Source organism: Astatotilapia calliptera, chromosome 12, assembly GCF_900246225.1.
Source record: "Astatotilapia calliptera chromosome 12, fAstCal1.2, whole genome shotgun sequence".
Taxonomy (NCBI): domain Eukaryota; kingdom Metazoa; phylum Chordata; class Actinopteri; order Cichliformes; family Cichlidae; genus Astatotilapia; species Astatotilapia calliptera.
The window spans coordinates 28144317-28169805 of record NC_039313.1 but is presented as its reverse complement, the minus strand read 5'-3'; the positions used below and the strand labels follow the sequence as shown (position 1 = coordinate 28169805).

Here is a 25489-nt window from a genome sequence, read left to right as displayed (position 1 = left end):
ACGAGTTCTTGTCTACTTTGCATTTGATGCACTACGTAAGTGGCCAGTCTTTAGTCACATACATAAAACACAATTGGGCAGAAAGCTTTATTCAAAAAGCAACAGGATAGCTTCCACAAACTGGTGCAGGTGGTTATGTATTTTTAATCTATTAATTCTAAATGTATTGATTTGTTTGAAGATATAAGAACACTGATCTATAACATCTTTTCATCATAAAATAACCTCAGAAACTGTATTTTTGTATTTTTAAAATGCTTAGTTAAACTAACAATGCATATGATTAGCATGCGACTATATTTCACTTGTCATCTTAATGTGGGGATAGGTTAATTGGATAATCCAATCCGAATGTGCGAGTGAATGTGAGTGTGAATGGTTGTCTGTCCCTGTGTGTTGGCCCTGCGACAGACTGGCGACCTGTCCAGGGTGTACCCCACCTCTCGCCCTATGACAGCTGGGATAGGCTCCAGCGCCCCCCACAACCCTGAAAAGGATAAGCGGAAGCGAATGGATGGATGGATGGATCTTAATGCATTTTTCACTGATTTTCTATCTCTCTCTTCAACTATCGGTCCTAACCCTGGTCTTTACCTTAGCCATAACCTTTATCTGGTGTCATTTGATGCTGTCAAATGACATGTGAAAAGGTTAGGGTTAGCATGCATCTCAGGGTTAGGATATTGATGGCATGGATAATGCATAACAATAAGGTGCACAATGATTTGGGATGCCATTTCATGACACCAAACTGCCAATACCAACTGCCAGTTAATTTAGTTAAAATAAATAATATTTGGGGGCTGACCATTCATTTTGACTAGAATCAGACGGTAACAGTAAAGTGTTTCATAAACAGTTCTGTCATTACCAGCTTTGCAAGCTGTTATTGTTGAGCCAACTAGGCAGGGCTTTTATGTCCCTTAGTTAATGCATAAAACCCCAGTAACACAACTCTGTGTCCTGCCTCCTTATGGTGACTCTGAATGTGTATAACCAGTGTTTTACCGACTCCCCTGCTAGCCTTGTTGCAACTGTTCATGTGGTGCAAATTACTCAATTGTGTATGCCAACCATTCCAAAATATCTCTTAATAGCGTAAGTAAACAACAATAAACTTTGGTGGCGGTTAAAGATGAACTATCACATTAAGTGTAAATTGATGGTAAAAGGATTTTGACTTGCTTAATATCAATCTCAATTTTGACTGTCTGTGGTAGTAAATATGTCCCTTGATTACATAAATCAGTTTACTTAACATAAATGGTCCAAATGTGCAGTACAAAAAAAAAAGGAATTAGGCATCAAGTTAGATCACCTGCTGGAAGTATATATATATATATAATCAGTTAGTCTGGCTGTCTTAAACATGGCAGTTCCCAAGCCCGAGTTATGTCCAACTGCACACATGTAAGAATAAAGGTTCTTCTGGCTGTTCACTCGTCTCCCAAGACTCTCCGCTGCAGCTGGAACCACATTTTTGATTTAACACAGATTCTTTTTTGGAAGCTTGGGACTAACACTAAGAGTACGATACCTTATGACCCACTGAGGGCACGTTTATGTCTTGTTCTGATTTTGAACTGAGGATTTTTGCATACAAATGCAAATGTGCAAACCACGCCGTGCAGACATTATTGCACCATGTGAAAGTACAGCAGATAATTGTCCAGTGAATTTGCAACGAGTAAATGGATGTCACACATGTTGCCTCCTGAAAGCTCTACTCAGGCAGCAGCCCTGTCTAAAGCAAACCGATTGTTTCCAGTTGTAGGATTCTGAGGCTGACTATCTCTTGCTATGTGTTACATGTGAGAAAACACAACTACAAATGTTTGACTATCCTGATATTCTCCTGATACATGAGTGGAAACAGCTCAAGACACCTTACTTACCAGAAAATATCTTGAGGCAACACATCGTTTGGAAATGTGCATCAGCTAAAGCTGTTCCAAGTACTTTTTGCTGTCCAGCCTTCACTAGCTAAATCAAATGAAATCCTTTGAAAATGTTAAAACACAGTAAGCCAGGCCTAATGTGACAAAGGGAGTAATAACATGGTTCACAAAGCTCCCCAAAATATCCTGAATTGTTTTAACCCTCGTAGGAGTACAATTTTATGGTAATACTACAGCAAGCCACATCAATGTGTGTTGGGATGTACATTAAATAGAATGATAAATTTGCACATCTATCATTTGTCAGCCTGAAATCCCTAAAGACAGTGAAATGATGAGGCAGAGACTGAATGCAGATCTCCATAATAGCTCAAGATCAGGGGTTATAAACGTTATGTCACCAGAAAAGATTTTATTCCCCCTACAAACAGCCACCTGAAAACATCCTGCTGCTTATGTCAGAACAAACGTAATGTAGCTGACCTTGCATGACTTTTTTTTTTACCTTTTATTATACTTGTCTCTCTTCCCAACCTTAAGTCCCTCAGTGTTACCCTTTCCCTTTCCTGCTTTTCATTTTCAGTGTTTTCTTTCCTCCTTGGCTCACACATGAATATTCATGAAGTTGTTATTTGCATTGCTGGCTCCTGAAAGAGGCTGAGTACACAAAGGTGACAGCCATCAACCTCGGGAGGCGGCGGTGTTGAAAGAAGAGAGAGAGCGGATGGGAAGGAAAGAAATAAGTGAAGATGACAGAAAAAGAACCAGAGTGAAACTGAAATGCATATCAGAATGACAAATAAAAACGAAGCCAGACGATAAAGTGAAAGTGTATGCATTCCCACCTCAATGTAAACTGTTCCGTATTTGAAGTTGTCTTCATGTAGATGGCAAAAGCCACTGTTCTGCCAAGCCGAACAGGACTGGGAGGCTCCAAAACTTCCACATTGTCATCTAATTGTAGTCTTTCTCCTTTGGCAGAAACAGGGCCCATGCTCATTGCAACAGAACCAACTTTCAGCATGTCTTGAAGACCTTCATCCACTAGGGTGCTCCACTGCCCCCCAAGGCCCATAGCCAGACCACCATGTGGCCCAGGGTTTGCACTTGGAGCTTTCCATGGCTCATTAACAGTGGAGGGACACTCTTGACCAGCACCTTCCACTGGTATAATTGAGTAATACACATCCACTGATGGTAGCGCCACTTCAGGAGGTCTCTTTCTCACTTGTGGTGGTGTAAACCAAGCTGGGGGAATCTCCAGACGGACAACACAGATACCAGATGGTCCCATGAGTCGGCAGCCTGCCGAGGGTGCTGCTTCACTAGTGTCACGGATGGCCAAGGCCCTGATGCATGGGAGGAGGGATGATGGAGGTGGTTCAGGCTCATCCCAACGCCGCCCTACCAGGTAAAATAATACCTGAAGAAGAAACAAAAGCCTATAATGTCATAATGGAAAAATCTGGACAGCTAGTAAGACGCAATCAAAGACTATAAGTTATCTGTCTCTCTGTTTTATAAAACCATTTTCTTCCCTGTCATTCACAGATCTCAGATATTCGTCTATTCATTAAAGCTGGGCAACTTAATGTTTTTATGTTGTATAAGCACTGGACCAAATTACTGTGTGTAAAGGGTATTTCTCCTGGTGATAAAGTGATAAAGAATTATCACCTGACTCTGCAGCCTCTTAGCTTTACAGCTCATTGGTTTAATTTTCTGAACCACAGCTTTATTGTTTTGGCTTACTCTCACTGCTCTTACATTTCCCTGCTGTATGGCACAAAAAATGGGCAACTAGCCTATGAACATAATGGAGTATTTAGCTGCTACAGAACTGTACTGTTTCCTTTCAGAATTTGAGGAAACCATAACAGAGAGGACAGAAATTGAATATGGGAGCTTCTCCAATCAGATGGATATAAATATGATAAATACTAATATCCTTCCTTTCTCCCAGATATGCAAACATGTGTTTGCTGAGATGCTTTCTAGTTCAACTTTACTCCCTACCACCCCTAGTGGCCAAAAAAATTGAAGCAGGTTTAACAGGATAAAAAAAAAAACATGTCTCTAAGAGCAGGTGCATTTACATTGTTTTCATTGAATAATAAATTGAATCAATTTTTAAGTATTAAATAAAGCTGAATGCAAGCACATACAGGTAAATAAATTACCAAATGATGTAACTAGTGCTTCTTGATTCTTGAATGGGTAAGTGTATTGTATGTGAAGCCTCAAAGTTAAGTCAGTATATGTTTGAAAAAACATATAAACAATATAAAACAATACAATACCTGTATCCAGGGCCTTGTTGATCCCACTTTAGGCACAACTACCTGACCTTTGACCTTCCAGTTCAACGTCACACGGTTTGTTGAAAGGAGCAGGTGTGGTGGTGGACCTTGAAGCAATTCCACAGGGATTGGCTGCTCAGTGCTCAGATTTCCATAACTGCAGTTTACACTTGGCAGAGAGTGTGGGGCAGAAATGCCTGGTTCTAGCTGGTGGAGAAAGAATGGCTCAGTCCGTGATGATAGGCTGCCATTTCGCATAACCTCCTGATTGGCTTCTCGCAGGAAGAAGGCGGAATCAGCACCACTTAGTTGGCATTGGACAGGGAGGTAGGTGGGAAGAGAGGAGGAGAAGTGGGACTGGGAGATGTCCGGCCCTCCGCCTGGTCCACCGCCTGCTGCTACTGAGGGGCTGTCAGACACTGATGAGAGATGGGTGATAAATGAGGAAAATGAGAAATAAGGAGAAAAAAGCATAAGAGAAAAAGGATGGAGACAAGAAAAATGAAAAGAAAATAATTAACATTAGAATTATAAAAACACTCCTTTCATTAAACAAATATCTAATGTTTACTGTTTACAGCCTCAGTTTTTACAGAAATCCAAAGCAGCTAATCATCTGCCAACATAAATTCAAGTATTTAAATGCAAGGCTGACTGGGCTGTGTTATCTATTCATTTTTACATATACTGATATAAACATATGCACACATCAATTAGCTTTTCTAAATAAATCATACGTGTTAAAAACCACCAACACAGATCAAAATACACTGTATTTCTCTATAGTTTCTTTACAAGGCAGAATATGTGCGAACACATTAGCTCACAGTTTTATATATTAGTGTTAGACTGAGCATCACAGGTTACATTAATGCATCGCTGTTTTTCATCCCTATTCTAAAGGCCTTACACAGGCATATATCAAAAATGACATATTGCTCCTTTGCAGTTTATTTCCATATATTTACATTCAATTTTTATCCATCTTCCAGCATATTTGCCAGACATTTCATAAACATTGGGAGTTTGTAGCCTCAGATTACTGTGGTTTTGATGCAGTATCTCAGTTCCAAAGAGGGCAAGGAATTCTGATGAAAGCACTGTTGGGAATGCACTGAAGCACAGAATTGATCACTTACTGTAACCTGTTTAATTGTGAAGCTAAATGCCCCCACCATAAATATTTCATTATGTTACAGCTTAGTAAAGTCAAGGAAGAGAATGGTTCTTTTTTTAAGCTAGCTTTGGTCTTCGGTTACAGTACCATAAATGTTGCCAGAGATTCAGATGTATGCACGTAATGCCCTGGAAACTTATTTTGGTAAACACCTGCTTACCAGCTGCTTACTACAAAAGAACTTTTTCACCAAATGTTAAAATAGTTTTGCTTATACTGTACAGGGTATTTCAAAATATTTTAATTTCACTATATTCTGTGATTCTTATTATTTATTTCTGGTGTAAAGTGGATATTGCACACTTTAAGAAAGGTGCCTCCTTCTTTCCATCAATTCGGATTTAGCAGGATTGAGTAGGGTGACAGCAGTGTGTTTTATTGTCTGTTTAAGCTAAGCTTTGGCAGGTTAGCAATATATGTAAAATAAAAGTTACGTTTGATTTGCTATCAATATATACTAATGTTTATCCATTTTTAAAAGATAATTTAAAAAAAAAATTTGAACCTACTTACGAAAGTTTTATGCCTATAGTGCAGTGTTTTTGTAGTGATGGCAGGTCCTGATGATAACAATAAGAATACTGTGGAAACTATCATGAATGAATAACCTACAAGGCAACCTACTATGGTAAAAACACCAAAAAAAGAATAAATTATTACATTTCCCTATACACACGTACAAAAAAAACAAAAAAAACCCACACACAGATGGATTTCCATTGAACCCAAGCTGGCATAAACAAAAGACACACATAATGCATTTGGTGTGTGTGGAAATGTGTGTGCATTTTGTGTCCTAGGGAAGCGAAGTGTGAAAATATAATGAGGGTGGGACAGCGTAGCGCTGTCTGGGGCAAGTCATACCGAGGCGACTACACAGAAAAAATAATAGCACAGAAATAAAGTGATACCTCAGTGAAACATGAATAAGCAGGCTGGTTTGGTTATGGTGCGTGGGCACATAGGGAACAATTTAAAGGGAGAGAGACAAGCAGAGGGAAAAGAGAACAGTAAGAGAGCAATAGAATAAAGGGAAGAAGACTGAAGTAGAGGAAGATGACTAAACACAAGAAAAGAGAAAAATAAAAAAATGATAAAGACAAAAACTGAAACATTTCTGGAAAAATGAGCAGACAAAGCATTTGACTGATTGAAGATGCTAATATGCTTTACATTACACTTCACCACAAAATCTTGTATCAGGTCAGTTTAGAACAGATGGATACTTTTCTGTATCACTAAAGCTTTGGAGTGAAGCTTAATATGGCTGCTACCAAATTAAAATCTGTAGAGAAAAATAATTCTAAAACTATAACTTTTTCTCAAATTCATAATGGTTATGACTTTGTATTACTGTACAATCTCAAACTGAAGTTCTGTCCCTAAAAATCTACCCTCTATTGGTTACTCTCTTTATTCTTCATCTGATGATGGTGCCATGTTTTCTCACTGTGCCTCCAGCGTTTCCTCCCTTCAGGCATGTGGAATTAATTGTGGATTGAATAGTGGGTAAGACTGGAAATTGTTATTAATATGCAAGTCAGGTAGATGACTGGATAAAATTAAAAACAAATAGATATAATTATATATAAAATTAACTTAGCAAAGTAACATAAGGAATGTAAAGCAACAAAGCAGTAAAATCTGCAAACTGATTATTTTGTTGATGTAACAGTGCTTCTTGGCAATGAATATTATACTACTGAAAAGTCTGTTTACAGTGGGGCAAAAAAGTATTTAGTCAGCCACCGATTGTGCAAGTTCCCCCACTTAAAATGATGACAGAGGTCAGTAATTTGCACCAGAGGTACACGTCAACTGTGAGAGACAGAATGTGAAAAAAAAATCCATGAATTCACATGGTAGGATTTGTAAAGAAGTTATTCGTAAATTAGGGTGGAAAACAAGTATTTGGTCACCTCAAACAAGGAAAATCTCTGGCTCTCACAGACCTGTAACATCTTCTGTGAGAAGCTTTTCTGTCCCCCACTCGTTACCTGTATGAATGGCACCTGTTTGAACTCATCATCTGTATAAAAGACACCTGTCCACAGCCTCAAACAGTCAGACTCCAAACTCCGCCATGGCCAAGACCAAAGAGCTTTCGAAGGACACCAGGAAAAGTATTGTAGACCTGCACCAGACTGGGAAGAGTGAATCTACAATAGGCAAGCAGCTTGGTGTGAAAAAATCAACTGTGGGAGCAATCATCAGAAAATGAAAGACATACAAGACCACTGATAATCTCCCTCGATCTGGGGCTCCACGCAAGATCTCATCCCGTGGGGTCAAAATGATCATGAGAATGGTGAGCAAAGATCCCAGAACCACACGGGGGGACCTGGTGAATGACCTGCAGAGAGCTGGGACCAAAGTAACAAAGGTCACCATCAGTAACACACTACAACGGCAGGGAATCAAATCCCGCAGTGCCAGACGTGTTCCGCTGCTGAAGCCAGTGCATGTCCAAGCCCGTCTGAAGTTTGCCAGAGAGCACATGGATGATACAGCAGAGGATTGGGAGAATGTCATGTGGTCAGATGAAACCAAAGTAAAACTTTTTGGTATAAACTCAACTCGTCGTGTTTGGAGGAAGAAGAATACTGAGTTGCATCCCAAGAACACCATACCTACTGTGAAGCATGGGGGTGGAAACATCATGCTATGGGGCTGTTTTTCTGCCAAGGGGACAGGGCGACTGATCCGTGTTAAGGACAGAATGAATGGGGCCATGTATTGTGAGATTTTGAGCCAAAACCTCCTTCCATCAGTGAGAACTTTGAAGATGAAACGAGGCTGGGTCTTCCAACATGACAATGATCCAAAACACACCGCCCGGGCAACAAAGGAGTGGCTCCGTAAGAAGCATTTGAAAGTCCTGGAGTGGCCTAGCCAGTCTCCAGACCTCAACCCCATAGAAAATCTGTGGCGGGAGTTGAAAGTCCGTGTTGCTCGGCGACAGCCCCAAAACATCACTGCTCTCAAGAAGATCTGCATGGAAGAATGGGCCAAAATACCAGCTACTGTGTGTGCAAACCTGGTAAAGACCTATAGTAAACGTTTGACCTCTGTTATTGCCAACAAAGGTTATGCTACAAAGTATTGAGTTGTATTTTTGTTATTGACCAAATACTTATTTTCCACCCTGATTTACGAATAAATTCTTTACAAATCCTACCATGTGAATTCATGGATTTTTTTTTCACATTCTGTCTCTCACAGTTGAAGTGTACCTCTGGTGCAAATTACTGACCTCTGTCATCATTTTAAGTGGGGGAACTTGCACAATCGGTGGCTGACTAAATACTTTTTTGCCCCACTGTATATCCCCTTAAATTTGGAGATGATTCTAAGGCTCACTCCAAATAATGCTGCAACTTCATTTTGCACAATACCAAGTCAGGCAAATGTGGCGTGCTTGTCACCAAGCACCTAATGTCTGATGGTATACTGCCAAGAGGTACTGTTACAACATAAAAATAATCAGCCAAACACAAATTTCTCCACTTTCCTTTGCTTATTTTACAAAATAAAACATAAAATTAAAATATCTATCCATTTTATTCTGCTTATCTGCTGCCGGGTCTTGGGGGCAGCAACATGAGCAGAGAAGCCCAGACTTCCCTTTCCCCGGCCACCTACTCCAGCTTGTCTGGGGGATGCCAGTGCATTCACAGGCCAACTGAGAGATATAATCTCTTCAGTATGCCCTGTGTCTGCCCCAGGGCCTCCTCCCACTGGGACATCTATCCCAGTTGGCCTTTCTCTAAAGGAAAGACCAACCACCCTTCCAAAAAAACTCATTTTTGGGGGAAAATGAGTTTATAACCTCTTTCTTTCGGTCACTAACCATAGGTGAGAAGATTGACATCTATGATGGACTGGTACAGTGTCTGCGTCACCACAGCCACAGCACCAATCCATCTGTTGATGTCCCACTCCCATGATCCCCTCACTCATGAATAAGGCCCCAAGATACTTAATCTCTTCTACTTGAGGCAATAACTCATCCCTGACCCTGAAGTTTTAGGCTGAGGACCATGGCCACAGACTTGGAGGTGCTGATTCTCCTTCCTGCTGCTTCACACTCAGCTGTAAAACACTCTAGTGCAAGGTGGAGGCCACCACCTGATGAAGCCAACAGAACCACATCATCTGTGAAAAGCAGATTCCCAAGTGGAAGCCTTCTGCCACTTGACTTCACCTAGAAATTCTGTCCTTAAATATACAAAAATAGAAAAATTAAATATATCATACAAATTAGTGGGTACCCAGTTTCTTTTTTTACCTTTTAAAAAACAAAAACAAAAAAAAAAAGTCAGATCTTGCACCAATACATTAGGTATCACCAGAGGTTAAAGGTGGGTCTCTTTAGGCTTAAGACTCTTGTTGAGAGTACATTTGCAGTACCATAGATGGTACGTACCCACAGATACGCCTTAGTACCACTAAAGGTACAGTAAAATGCTTTATTTCTTGAGAGTACAGAAGAGTAGCAGAGGTTTCTGGCAGAACTGTTTCAAACGTACATGGAAAGGAGAAAGTCGGAAAACTGCCCTAACCCTGCAAACTTTGTCGAATATAGAACTTTATTGCTTACCCAACACCTTTTTCTTCAATATATTACAAACAATGCAGGAGATTTGACCTATTCAGTCTTGAGTCGTTGGCTGTGTAATGTAAGAGGCTTTTAGAATATGTAAAAATACTTATTTCATTGATCTTCAGTGCTTTGGTTTATTCCATAAAAAATAACCTATGAAGGTGATGTCATATTTATTACTTGATATGAAACTTCATGTAGTATTAGAGATCAACATTATGCCACATTATGCAGATTTATGGCTGCAGCATGGAGATAAGCACTTCATATTTTGATACCTATTATTCTTGGAGGTTGAGAGTCATTGGCGGAAAGAAGCTCCTTTGAAATGTACCTGCAGTTGGTTTTCTGATATAGCTCGAAATAATCATGTCTGGCAGATAGGTCATGTGGTCATATAATCAGTACATTTTCTTAGTAAGCTCCAGGTTTCCTTTTTCTTTATTCTTATTCTATCATTATGAGTACCTTTGAGGTGCATATTGCTGCATGTATGTCGTGTGTGTGTGTGTGTGTGTGTGTGTGTCCACAGGACTCTATGAAGCATATGTCCCAATCTAGGAAAGGGACCTTGGACAGCTGATAAACATACGTGCATGCAGAGCGTTTTCATGCAGACAAAAGTTGACCCTTGGATGGAGTCATTAACATCATCAAAATATGAGAAACAAATTGGGGGAAAAAAAGTTCCTTTGCATATTAATGTAATATTGTCCTATTTGCACTGTTGCACTGATCAATGTTTGATTGCAATGTGATTGGTAGCAGCCTTGCACCCCAAAAAACATAGCTTTGGGGGCAATTTAATAAACCCGAGTTACAAATTAAATAAATGCCAAAATACAGGAAATCTATATATTTTTTAAAGATGCATTGCTATAAAAAGGGCTTTCAGTGGAAAGAGACACACCATCAATTGGTGGCGCTATACAACAAGTCAGAGTTGGCCCTCTGTCATCCTTATACTGACATGCTATTGGCTACCTTTAAACCTGGCATGATCCTGATTCCCTGCCATCATTATTTGGCAACCATAAACCACAACAGGAGTCCATACCCACTGTGTCCTGCTGCACAGTTTGTCTTTGTGTGTGTGTGTATTTATGAGCACTCGAGTGTGCGTGTTTCATTCATGGGCATGCATGGTTAACTATGCGTATGTGTTTATATGACATTCAGAACTATCCCTGTCCCTTATTCATCTTTGTACATGCATGATCATGATTAACAAAATGGTCATGAAATATTAGTATAGATCATTCTGTGTCTCTCTGTGTAGAAAACTGGCCAGGGAGAAGGCCAGATGTACAGAGATTTGACAAGGCCCATCTGTGATCCTTCTTCCCCCTCTCAAAATGCCCATCCTGCTCTATTTCCAAGTACAAAGACACAAATTCAGCCAGTAATCAAAACACAGTGAAGCGTGTAGGGCAGGAAAAGCGAGAAAGAAAGAAAGAAAGAAAGAAAGAAAGAGAGCAAGAGAAAAGCCAGATGGGTATGAGTGAAAAGGACAGATACCAAGATTTGACAATGTTATCAGCAGTGCCCGATATTGTGTTGGTTAAATATTGAGTCTGATTCTTAAATTTAATTAGAGAGAGGTGCACACATAAACACACACAGGCATACATGCACACAAAGACTATCTTTCATTGTCAGCCTTGTTTAAAAAAGTGCCGGTTACTGTGTGGATGAATGATGAATGTTTAGACAGCTTAGTAAAAGGCTAGAGTGTATATTAAAGTAAATTGTTATACATAAAAATGGAGGGAGAACTTTAATATGAAAACATTTTGAGATGCATAATCCATCTTTATGTATCTGATGTGATTCAGGGTTGCCATTCACTGCCAAAGCAGAATGTGTCAAATTGTTTTAAAATGTTGTTCCTGATTTACTATGGAATGGACTGGACTGGCTTCTACTTACTGACCACTCAAAACACACATTTACAAATTCATTGACTTATTCTACAAGAATGATTCTAAATAACGCTATGTACCCCATAACTGACTGGTAGAAAATTGCCAACATTGCTGTACACATTGAAGGATGTCCGCTTCAGTACCTCTTACATCTCAGTCTGAGGTGTAAAAAGGTGAACACAAATAGACAGCACATCTTCCTGTGGAGCACATCACCAAGTCAGAAAGAGGACTGCCTCGCATACTATGGCCTGTCTGTCAGGTACTCTGTAATCCACGAGATGGCGGATGTGTTTACTGCCATTTCCTGTAGGTTCTCGCTCAGTAGCTGGCTGAATGGTGTTAAATGCACCTGATCTTCACAAAGCAGCTGGTACTACCAAAATAGGAGCATGCTCTCTGCAGCATGTAGATTAATGTGTCATCCATTTACAGATTTGGTCTATTTGTTAACTGGAGATGTTTTCACCTGCAATTTCAAAATAACTCAAACTAGTCTCTCCAGCACCTTAATCAGATGTCATGTGATGGCACCTGGTCAATAGTTGTTAATGGTTCAGTAACACTACAGCAAAACTAGGATGGCAACCTCTTTGTGACTAAGAAAGATCGGTGTTTACCTGGTGATTACACTGATTTTTTTGCCTGCCAATTTGACCCAATTTGACTGCAAGCTGATAGCATTCTGAGTCTATTGCTGTTTTATTGCCATCTTGAACTATCAGAGTCACTTTGGTGGTTGGTTGGTCGCCCCTTTACATGTTCTCCAATCACAGTTTTTCCTGCTTGTGAGCTTATGACTCTCATGAGTGTGACTGTACCGCTGAGGTCTCAGTTTCTAACATGACGTTTTCCAAAACACTGGTATCTTCTCCTGCTTCAGGTTGCAGACAGGATGCAAATGTGAATCACAGACAGACAGCTAGCACAGGCCCTTAGAGCCCCTTGTCCTGATGTAGTTTCTCCAGATGTCTTGCAACCTCACTAGAAGTCAAAGTCAAGTAGGAGGTGGTTTATCACATGTGGGTAAGATCTCTTGGGGGTAAGCAAAAGAGAAAGGTAAATAATGGAAGGTATTGGGGGGTTGTGTGGAACTTAGTGTGTGTGTGATGGAGGAGGCAGCACAGGCCTTTGAACTAAACTTGCTGAAGATATTGTTTAGCTCATTTGCTCTCTCCAGGCTGCCCGTGCTCGTCTCTCTGTCCACTTGAACCCAATGATTTTATTAATTCCACTCCACATACCCTTCATGTTGTTCTGCTAAAGTTTGCCCTCCAGCCTCCACCTGTAGGAGTTTTTGCATTTCCTCCGTTTCACCCTTAGGTCATTCTACACCCTTTTCAGTTCTTTTCTGTCCCCAGACCTTGAGGCTTTTTTTCCCCTTTTTCTTTCTTTTTTATATTAAGTAGTTCTTTCAGGTCACTAGCAATCTGCGGTTTGTTGTTCACAAAACAGCATACAGTGTTAGCTGGTAAGATGGTATTTTCACAGAATGTGATATACACTCTGTGATGCAGCCAGCATCACTTGTGAAATCCGTCAATGCTGCAATTCCCTGATTTAATTGCTTCAATTTTCTATCCTGTAACAACTCTTAGGGTTACAATGTATGATGTAGTAGTAGATGTAGTACTTTGTATTCTCTGGTGGCAAAATTAAAATACTATTGAAAAGCTGATAGGATTCTTGTCTTGTGACCACAGGAGAAAACCATGCTACCCAATTACCGTTACTTGCAATTTCCATTCATGTGTGACAGTCATCAGCCAACTAATTCTGTCAAGTTCCCTCTATGGTCTCAATCTTCTGTTCCTCTTTGCCAGTCTTACCATTGTTGTTATCGTGTGTGTGCTTTTGTCTCTTTTTGTTCTAGACTTAAACAAAAAAGTATACGTTATAAATTTTTAGGCATGGCTAGCAAAGTAGTTGTGATTTTATTAAAACGTTAATATTTCTAATAAAGCAGTTACATATTTTGGAATTGTTAAAATCCACCAAATGTCCAAATTTAAGTGTTTGATAAAAGCATCAAAACATCAGGTTGCTTTTGCTTCATTCAGTGCAGACACAACACGGGAAAGAAAATCTATCATGGTAGAATTTTTTGAAAAGAATGAACTCCATTGATCACACAGATGGCACACTATCTGAGAGAGTGAGACGGAAAGAAATACGGAGACTGAAAGAGCTGCAGACACATACAGCGAGATAAATAGAGATGGTGTGAGTTATGGAAGAAAGGAAGGAAAGAGTGGTTAAGGAGAAGAGATAACAGGGAGAACGAGGATGGAGGGGATGAGAGAGGGATGAGTTTTCTATTTCTGAGCAGCCCATTCATCATGAGCATAGAGTTTATTTTGGTGGTCTCTCTATCTCTTTTTCTCTTGCTGTCTGTCCCTCCTTATACTGTCCTGCGTGATCTCTTATCGCTAGTATTAATGATACTTTTAATCTTCTAGGGGAACTCCATTGGTTGTAATGGTTAATGTAGCTGTAATTGTCATAGGCACAACTGATCGACATGTGAAAAGTTGTAAAAGGTCTTCTGTGGCTGTGGAGAAACAATGGCCAAGAAATAATCTCTGATGATGTCATCAGAATCAGAATACTTTAATAATCCCTAAGGAAATTCTGACTATCTGAACTGGATCTGGAAGACAAACCATATATTATAAAACAGGGCTGTAGTATTAGTTGTAAAAAGCTGTAGAAAGACCCCTCCAAAGCCAAAGGATCTAATAAAACTTTTACTAGTTGGGAATTTGGATCGTCAGTTAACTTCAATAAATTGCCCTTGGGTTTTTGCATCTCTGATGTGCTTTACTAGCATGCACTTTAATTTACTTTTCTTTAAGTATAGAACTAGATTTAAAGGGCTTTTGTTTTTAGTTACTGTTTTGTTTAGGCATCGAAACTCTTGTCGCTTGTCCTGCAGAAAAACAAGATATTATTTCAGGTCAGTTGCCTCACACTTATACAACAGATGATTTTTCTGTTTTTGAAGTTCTCATTTTGAGTGGTTTAAACTACATGTCTAAATGTGCTCAATGCCAGACCCAAGTTATGTTAAAAGCTGGAATTTATCCTAATGTGACAAGTTTAGTTATTGGAGTGGACTTCCTTTTCTTATGGCCTGAGAGTCTTTTTGACCTGCAAAGTGTTTAGTGATAATATGTCAAACAGGATTAAGTCTATAGAACTTATGCATTAGGTGTGACTTTCACTTTCTGGCAACTATTGGAGTATCTTAGCAATGCATTTCTGCATTTCTACGGATAAGATTTGTGCAGAGCAAAAGAAACAGTCAGAAGACAGGGATTGATGAGAGGGATAGATGATGAGGTGTAGATGCAATTTATGCTGTCAGGTACCAGATTTGAATCAGCACCTCCAAGTCTGTGGCGATGGTCCTCAGCTGGTAAAGGGTGGAGTGCCCACTCTGGGTCAGGGATGAGTTATTGCCCCAAGAGGAGGAGATTTAGTATCTCGGAGTCTTGTTCACAAGTGAGGGGAGAATGGAGCAGGAGATCAACAGACGGATTGGTGCTGCGGCTGCAGTGATGTGGGTGCTGTACAGGTCTGTTGTGGTGAAGCGAGAGCTGAGGGTTAAAGCGAAGCTCACAGTTTACCGGTTGATCTACACCCCTTTGGGTAGCTTTAGGTAGTGACCAAAAGATTGAGATCACAGATACAAGAAGCAAAAGCGAGTTTTTTTCCAAAGAGTGGCTGGCTTCTCCCTTAGAGATAGGGAAAGGAGTTCAGCCGTCCAGGAGGGGCTCAGAGTAGAGCCCCCTAACCCTGCTCCTCTACATCGAAAGGAGCCAGTTGAGGTGGTTCGGACATCTGACAAGGATGCCTCTTGGGTGTCTCCTGGGTGAGGTGTTCCAGGTATGTCCCACCGGTAGGAGGCCCATCCAGGACATGCTGGAGAGATTCTATCTCTTGGCTGGCCTGGGAACGCCTTGGTGTTCCCCCAGACAAGCTGGAGGAAATGCCCAGGGAGAGCAAGGTCTGGACTTCTCAGCTTAGACTACTGCCACCACAACCCAGCCCCAATAATATTGCTATATGCAAATGTTTAAATGGAAAGATAATCAATTAAACTATTGTGATAACTTTGAAAGTCATTCATTTTTTTTTAAAGTGCAGGCTGCTGTCCTAACTTGTCCATTTGTAGTTGTACTGATTGTTTTTGCAGGTGTACCCATAGAAACAAACACCTTTAAAACACAATATTGTGGGGTTGTTGGTCAATCAAATGTTTTTGTATTTTGCAGTTTGGATATCTTTCCTTCAAGATGGTCATAGGTGCCCACACCCTCAACATCTGCACATAGTATTAGCCTACCACAGGTAGCAGGCTACCCCAAACACTGTTTTTTACATGAACAAGGTGGTCATGGATAGAGTCATATTCCTGCCTTGAATTATTGCTTCAGTCCACCCTCTTTTTTATTGTGATTAAGTTACCTTTCAGTTTGTCCTTGCCCGTTGGTGTGTTTGCTGAATTTGTCTACCCCACAATTTTCAAACACACCCATGCACACCACCTGTTGATTGATGTCCCTGTCATAGGATCAGTGGAGTCACATTTCCCCAGGTATGGTCTGACTACTATCTCTTTCCACCACCACTAATCCCTTTCCCTACCCTTCCATCCAACTTGCTTGGATCCAGTAACCCCCTTTCACTTTCTGCCTGCTTCTTTTTTATTTGCTTACTTTTTTTTAATCCTGTATACCTCCCAGCATCACTTTTCTCCTCTCCTCAGTTTGTTTTCATGTTCCTCTGTCTTTGTCATTAGCCCTTTTTATAGACATTCTCACAAGATCCATAGTATAAGATTATAATAGAATTCATCTTGCCAGGCTTTAAGATATGCAGCCAATTCACAGTAACAAAAAAAGTTAGTTTACATAAATAAACAGAAGGTTCAACCAATCGCCTTTACTTTTTTGAAGGGATCTGTCCTTTTCCAAGCTTTTTCCAGGGACTACTTCTCAGATACTTCTGTAAACAATCCAGTATCATGACAAAACGTCGGTCCAACTTGTCCATTTCACACTTTGCCTCTCTGGAGCGCGAAATGGACACGCATGCAGACATTGTAGTAAACTGCAGGACCAACAGACGGAGATATTTTATATCAAGCCAACATTTAAAAAAAAATCACGGGTAAGCATTTAAACAGACATTGCTAACACATTTACATATAAATATATATACTGTATTTATTAGTTTCTAGCGATTAAGAATCCTGGAATGTACTTAATACGTTCCTTGGTCCCTAACGACTTCTTGGATTTAAATATATTATCTCCCCCTGCTGGTACTGAAACTTCAGCATGCGTGTCCATTTTAAGCTTTGGCGTGATATCAGATGGCTGTGAAATAGCCAATACAATGTTTTATGGCCTACTTATGGTCACTGCATTGGTCAAGTCTTATGCACTGATGTCATCATAGCATTTATGTCAGTGGTGAGAGCTTGCCAAACAATATTCTGCAATATTTCCATGAAGTATGTGTCACCACTCAGACAAAACCTCCACATCAGCTCTGGTGTAGGAGGAGAAGTAGCCGAAATCAGAAGCAAAGAAATTGTGGAGATTTTTTTCCAGGTTTTCTACAAACAAAATTGCATCTTTTCAAGCTGTCATAACATCTCCCTTTGTACAATCTGAAATTCTCTGAGCCTTTGTTTAGTTACATTGAAATAGCAGCAAAAACGGACAACAGTGCTTTCAATGAGACTGCATCACCTTAGCCAGAAATTGAGAGGTGCATAACAAGCTGAAATAACACCAAAACAGGTCCAGCAGTTGTATTGTCACCTTTAGTTTGCACTACCAGGGAGGAAGACAACAGCGGCTATAAAATGGCCTTCAGGTTAGAAAAGAGATAGATAGCAGGAGAAAGACTGATTCTGTCATATGTGGGTTAATCATCATAACATAACCAAGCCTTATTACATTTTTTCTGTTAGTTTTACAACAGGGAATATTATTTTCCAAATACTAATAAGGTACTACTATACATACTACTGTGTGAAGTCTACATGGTGTATTTGGGTGTATTTGACTGTTGTGAAAGCTGTGGTTATCATGGTATCTGCAGTTCTCAGTAGATGACTGGTCAAAGTTGAACTGAAATGCAACTTAGCCACCATTCTCTTCCATGTTCATAAAGCATGTTCCACTCTCACTATACTTACACAGTCACCCTTCTCCAATTTCCTTATCAATTTCCTTCACTCTGTACAGCCAGCCTCTCCTTGAGGAGTAAGAGAAACAGGGTGAGATTGAGTGAATGAAAGATTCAGTGAAGGATGGATAAGATGATGGGAAGAGGACTTTGGGAATTGTGAATGTAAATTTTGTGACAGTCATGCCAGAGAATTTATTTTTCTGTGCATGTTTGTGGGTTTTTGCCTGCTTGTGTGAAAGGTGTGGGGGCTGCTGGTTGCAGGTGGGCAGTGGATTGATTTGGGGGTGGTCTATGGGTGGTGTGTGTGTGTGTGTGTGGTGTGGGGGGGGGGGATATTCTGTCTTTCACACTGTAAATGTGAGTGTGTGGAATAAGAAGCGGGAAGGTGTGACGAGCAATTTCAAATGGTCACCCTACAACTGAAAAAGAGAAATTGAGGAAAATAAAGAAAGGACCTCTTAGAAAGGAAGTCAGCAGCACCAACGGCAATTGAGGAAAGGCATGTAGGAAATCCAAGACTCATTCTGACTTACATTCCCACACACAAGGTATCGAAACTACCAGATGCTATGTCTGTTAATAAATTATAAATATTATCTAGGAAATACACTGTACATTGGGTCGATGTTTATTGGGCCTATGGACTCCTTATGTGAACAGTATTTTTTTCTAATAAAGTTAATGTGTGCATGTTCTCCAAGTGGGAAGATGGACTGCCATCTTTCCTTCAGGAAAAACTGAAAAACACTTATCAATAACAGGCAGTAAAACAGTAATTCCCAAATACACAGTGGATCAGTGTGCTTTGAACAACCAATTTCATTTCAGATGGGCATTTCTTATTGAACAGTGGCAAGTATTTGTCTGTAGTAGCAGATATAAAAAATTAAAGCAAATGGTTTATTCAACCACAGTGGGAAACCCAGGCTTATTCAAGGATATGGTGTGGTTTAAAGTTGTCTGAGCTACTGTAATGAGCTTCTAAGACAGGTGGCAGAGATAGCATACGAGCAGATAAATGAACTGTTCATTTTGGTGGTTCTTTTGTTTAGAGATGGCACGATACCACTTTTTTATGTCCGATACCGATACCGATATCATGAATTTGGATATCTGCCGATACCGATATGAATCCGATATAGTGTGTTTTTTAATCAATAAAACTGTTTTTTAATATCTTGCTGCATTTTGTATAAGTTCATAGTCAAGTTTAAATAAACAACAGCACTAAAGCTATTCTGTTATACCTGTGTGTAAAAAGTACACTGCGCCCAAAATATTTCATAGTTCAGCAACACTGATCAATCTAATAAACTTAAACCTGCTGCATCCTTCCTATTCTGGTATTTTAAAGAGTACTTAGCAGAAATATTAAGCAACCTAACTAATAGGGTTGCAAACTACCAGCAAAAAAAAATAAAAAATAGGGAACCACCCTCCACCCTCCACTTTGTGATGCTTAATCGATGTAATCAACTTTAATTTGATGCAGTGTGAAAAAAAAATGCACAGAAATAAATTATTTTTTCAAGAATAATTAAATAGATTCAACATCTTTCTTCAACAGAATTGCAGACTGCACAGATGGTACTTTCCCAAAGGAAAAAGTACTATAGCTTACTAGGGTATATTAGACTTAACAGTTACTATATACAGTAATGGACTTCTATACATTTTACATCAGATTAAAACTTTGGGTGTAAGATTCAGATAATTATTTATTAAAAGCTAGACATTTTAAATGAGAATAAGAAAGAAAAGTATGTCTTTGTGCCCCCTTTTCCCTGTTAATGCCCTATCGGCCCCCTTGGCTAAACTTTGCTAGATCCGCCCCTGCACAGTTACCAGCCGTCAGCTGCGTAGAAAAAGATCCTGGTGTAGAAAGTAATATTAAATAAATTCTAACAACAGCTTATCAAGCTTAAACGTGCTGCTGTTGTTCAGCCGCTGGTTTCCTCTTTCTGGTGCAAAGTGGGCCAAAAACAAACAAGAGAGACGGAGTCGCGACAGAAAAGCCGATCAGCTGATCATTAAGCAGTTTCATGAAGTAGCGGCAGGAGAGAGAGAGAGAGAGAGAGGCACTTGCTCCATATATCAGTTGTTAAGCTTAACGTGGGAATGCTTTACAAACATTCAGAGAGGAACTTACACACTTGCTTTACTTCTCTCTGGGATAACTTCCTCGGAGATGAAATGCTGACTACAAATACACACAGCCGCTGTATCACGTGACCACACTGCTCCGACGTGCTACGGTTATGAGACGAGTTACGCCATGTCGCAAGTTTTGTGAGGTGCTTTTTTGATATTTAATGGATCGGATTACATTTTTTATTTCTCGCCGATATCCGATCCAGTAATTTAGGTCAGTATCGGACCGATACCGATACGTAATATCGGATCGGTCCATCTCTACTTTTGTTTACTTGAAACAAGCTGTACAATAATACAAAACTGATTTGGTTTTTTCACCTGTAGAGTTTCCAAATTACGGAAGCCAGTTAGCGTGATAAACAAATAAAGTAAAAGTTGTTTCAAGCAAAACAGAGCTATGAAGAAAAGCGTCTGTGTGTGTCAGGCCAGGATCTTCTGGCTGTGAATATAAGAAAGGGATAAATCCATTGGGCCTTGGTGCCATTCAATTCTATCCTTCAGTGGTCCACAGTCAGTGAGCCAACTTGTAAAAGCTGCTTATAAAAGAGCTAAAGGACTTGCAGCATCAACTGACTTAATGGACCAATAGGAACAAAGTAGCAAGGGAGAGTAGAGGATAAGAGTGGATTGGAGAAGAAAAGAGAGGAAAGGAGAGCAGAGCAGACCTTTGACAAACCCATCATTGGTTACATTTTTCAATTTACAAACATAACTAAGAGGAAAGTTTAACTTAATTACAATCTACTACCAAACCCAACGACTATCTGACATGCACACAAGAAAAAATATGCACAAAACAAATTATGTCTATCTCCAATTACATTGCACACAACATAACAGAAACAAATTCATAAACAAATTCTTCAATGTCAAGGTTTGCACCCATCAGTCTCTTGAATCTAAGTTCAGCTTTTATAGCTATCCCCATCATTTCATTTCTCCTAGTGACCCAGATGCTCCTGTGAGCCCAGCCTATTAGAAAGTTAATCAGACAAACCATCCTATGTTCTGTTGCAGAGTACTTTGGACCAAAAGTACAAATACTGTCTTCTGATATAGCTGCTAAACCAGTAAGCACTGCTGTAGCAAAGAAAAAAATGGTTAGCTAGTTAGGGACAGCCAATCCACAGTTGCTGCAATGTTTTCTTAGCCTGACTAGGCAAAAAAAGGACTGTTATTTTAAATCTATATGTGTCACACGTTTGCTTGTAGCTTCAACAGACATGAATCACTACTCTCCCATGGAGATGTGCATTGCCTTTTTCTGTGGGAGGTTTGTACAGAGACCTCCAGCTGCCCCTAGGAGACAAACACAGCGCCAACACACCTAACCACCTTGACTCCTGGACACCAGCCAATGATGCTTTTGTTGAAGACTTGCACAGCCACAGTGTACAGAGCCTTCTTCATCACCTCTGACAATGCACACAAGTCAGGTGTTTGAAAAGATAAAAAAAATTTTCTTCCTCATCCTGCTCCTACATGTGGCACAAATGGACAATGATAATAAAACAGATTGGTCCCCTTCAGAATGAGTCCCCAAGGCTTCATTAAGGAGATCAGGAAGACCTTCTTCCAGCAGCTTCTCCAGACATCGCAGAAAGTAGAGGTTCATCACCAATATTATCATTGAACTGAGAACAGTCTCTTAAAAATAGTTCTCAAAGTAGGTGAAATGTCTATGACAGTAAGGTCTAGAATAAAAAGGAGCCTGTGATTTGCTTGGCCTTTTACTCCATGAAGTAGCATGGATGCCATTTTAAACCAAGACAGTTGCTGCTTATGACAGAGATTGTACTGTGTGGTTGGGAGGCAAAATAATGTTATGTGCCTATGAATCTTGATCAGGTCCTAGATCCCCTCTATTATAAGTAGAAAGAGCACAGTAGACATAGTCCAGGGGCATCCTCAGAAGAAGAATATTTTTGTTTTAGACAGACACATTTTTTTCTGCTTAAGAAAGAACTGCCCTGTCCAGCTTATTCCCGATTTGGCTTCATTGTCTATTGAGCTGTGTGTTTCCTGCGAAAGGAACACATCAGTACGTTTATTATCTATTAGCCCTGCTTGCCTTTCTCCATCTCTTTCTGTTCTGATATTTACATTTTCTACTCTCAAAATTTTCATACAGACCAGAGAAAGAAGAAAAAGAGGGCAGTGAAAACCTTCCAAGAGAATATTACCTTCTGTGCTTCACCCTTGTGACTGTATGTGTGCTTTTAGAGGAGCTTTCAGTGATTTTTCTTTTCTGAATTTAGTCAATATCTTCTTTACACTTAAGCCTTTTTGTTTACTTACTTTATTTACTCTCCTTCATATTTAAAATAGAGTTCAAAATTGAAAAAGTCTTGACTTCCAAAAGGACCCATTTAAAATGTAATGGTTTTCCTATAGGGAACATGACTCCTGATGCTCATACTGTGATATGATATCTGAGAACTGTGACAAAGAGTCATCTTTGAGCATTTATCCCATTTGATCTAAATAAATGTTCATTTTCAACATTTATGGAGCTCAAACAGCCAACATTTATTTGAGGTGCCAGGTGCTGGTTGTGTCCTCCACTGTTTGTTGCCATGCTATTTGGTGGTTGCTGTTTCCAGAACTACTCATGCCCTACTGTTCGCCTGCATCACTGACGGTGAGCTGGTGGTCAACAGCACCACTGTGAGCAGCCTGCTGCTGCTCATCTGCATCACTCGCTTGAGCCTGCTGCTCACCTGCATCGTTGTCCACACCTTGAATTTTAATGGAGATAAAAGTCTCTGGCTGACTTCAAAACTGTCCAAACATTTCATGTTGCCCAAGCTTGTATAAATAGTGTATAAACCATGGTTGTACTTAACTTTAAAACACACTTTCAGTGTCTCATTCAAGTTCAAATTCAAATTCAAATTTTATTTGTCACGTACACTGTCATACACAGTACGATATGTAGTGAAATGCTTGGACAACTGCTCGTGACCTAAAGAAAACAAAAAAGGAAAAGGCTATGAATAAGATAGGAAATAAATATGAAAAATTAAAAAGGGTAAATCTAACTAGGAAGGAATAAAATATAAATTAAGGTTAAAAATGAAATAACTGTACAACACAAATTAGAATGAAGGGTAAATTTAACTGGGAAAGAATAAGATAAAATATATAAATTAAAGTTGAGAATAAAATAACTGTACAACAAAATACACAATATAGAACTATATAAGAATGTATGAAGAAATATAAATAAATATATACACAATAACAGCAGCTGTACAAGTATTAACCGGAAATGAAGAATATAGTGACCAGTGTTGTGCAATCCACAAGTTCATAACTTCCATAAGTTTCTGAAAACATGCTATATCTGGTGTCTTTCAGAACTTTCCAAACTAGGTCAATAGTTTTTCCAACAGTTATTTTGGGTGGGGGTGTGTGAATGGGAGACACTAGACATTGTATTCTGCAACGAAGGCACAACAAAGCATCCAAGAGGTTTACCAACAAGCGAACTACATGTTCCTCTCAAAAAAATACAACAATAGGCTTATTCATTTGAAAGCCATATATGACCTTTTCATGGGAAGCACCCAACAGAACCACCTTGACAGATAACTTTAGGGGAGCCACCAGTTTAGCCTCATGTCTAACTGGCAGCTTAGGCAAACCCTAACTCGGGAGAGACAACATAATTTGAAGAAAACAAACAGCAAGCACAGGTTTGTTTGTTAAACTTGCAAATCAATGAAATATAAATCTCTTGAACTTGTCTTAACTTTCTGTATAGAAAAAAAAAAACATCTTAATGTCCGAAATTTGCTTAGCAGTCCCACACACACTCATTCTCTGTGTAAGTGTGTGTGTGTGTGCAGTGAGGTAAGGTGAGTCGAGGTCTTTGGAAAAGAGAACACCAACAATGAGGGTAAGCTGAATGTCAGTTAATGAGGGGAAGAAAAGAAAAGGAAGGACAAGCATGATGGCAAGACAACGATATGACCTGACGAACTGAAGAAAAGTGAAGGTGGGAAAGGGGAAAAATGATTAAAAAAAACATGTCTTAGCATCATAAAAAAACAATAACACAAATATGGACTGCTTTTCATGATAGAAAAATAAATAAAAATTCAACATTGGTATAACAAAATATTTTACATTCTTATCAAAAAACACAAAGAAAGGGTCAAAGACAGATGAATGAGGAAGTAAACTAATCACTGCAGTCTTGTGCAGACCAAGACTGCAGAGTCTGATTTCTATGAAAAGAAATCAGACTCTGCAGCTTCTAATCAGGAGAAGTATCCTCAGCTATCCAAAGCCTCCTTCGTTCATTTATCTGAGCTTTTGTGCTGCCATTGATAAGAAACTTTGTTCTTTCACAAACCTTATGTGTCTACCAGCAATATTATCTGACATTACAGGTTTTTCGAAAAAGCTAAAACTGGTTTATGAACAAAATTCTGCAAACATACAAATGAAAACGAGTAATGTTGCTACGACAAATGAGGAACAATAAACAGCAATGAACATGTTTAAAATATAACTTAACTTTACCACCTGTGAATTTAATGTGGATAACATCACCCATAATCAGTCAGAAATATGCGTTGTTGTTTTCAACGGGAATGATACAGTTCCAGGATTAATGACGGTTCTTCATCTAAATTGTTCTCTGGATGTTCAGTAAATATCGTTCCAGACTGTCTGATCTATACTGGTTTCTAAACATTAACTTTCTCATCTAAAAATAAAACCAGACAGTAACAGGATTTCCAAACTGGCAGAGTTTGAAAATAACACAGATAATTTGATTTAGTCACAGGAGTCTCGTATCATTTCCAAGCTAGCGCAGAATTACAGCAGTTTGAGAATTAGTGCCAACATTTCATTTATTTATTTGTGTTTAAATAAACACAATAATCCTTGTGTTTTTTCATGTCTGGAGACAGAAAACTGTTGCAATATGATCTGAGGCATGATCACAAAATTCTGTTTTGTAAATGCATAAAGGCATCCCTGAAGTAATGATGGCTGTGGCATAAATTTAAGCTTTTCATCTAAGAGCATTTACTTCCACACACAACCTATTTTACATAAAAAAATTTTTTATATATTTTTTTAGACAAAAACTGAAGACTACACAGTTAGGTTTAGGAAACAGTTATGTTTTGTATGAAGTATGTTTTCAACTAAATTATTAAAAAAAAAAAAAAAGAATAGTTTATATTGTATTTGACCAAAAAGTGACT

General features: G+C 39.3%; 1 protein-coding gene across 1 annotated transcript in view; it reads right to left on the bottom strand.

The window, feature by feature from the left end:
* Positions 1-25489, bottom strand: part of LOC113033269 (transmembrane protein 132C) — a 293196-nt gene that overhangs the window by 192029 nt on the left and 75678 nt on the right. The window contains exons 2-3 of the mRNA XM_026186903.1: positions 4199-4617; positions 2744-3321 (exon numbers count right to left, since the gene is read on the bottom strand). Coding sequence (XP_026042688.1) covers positions 2744-3321; positions 4199-4617 — 997 coding nt within the window. The remainder of the gene's footprint in view (positions 1-2743; positions 3322-4198; positions 4618-25489) is intronic.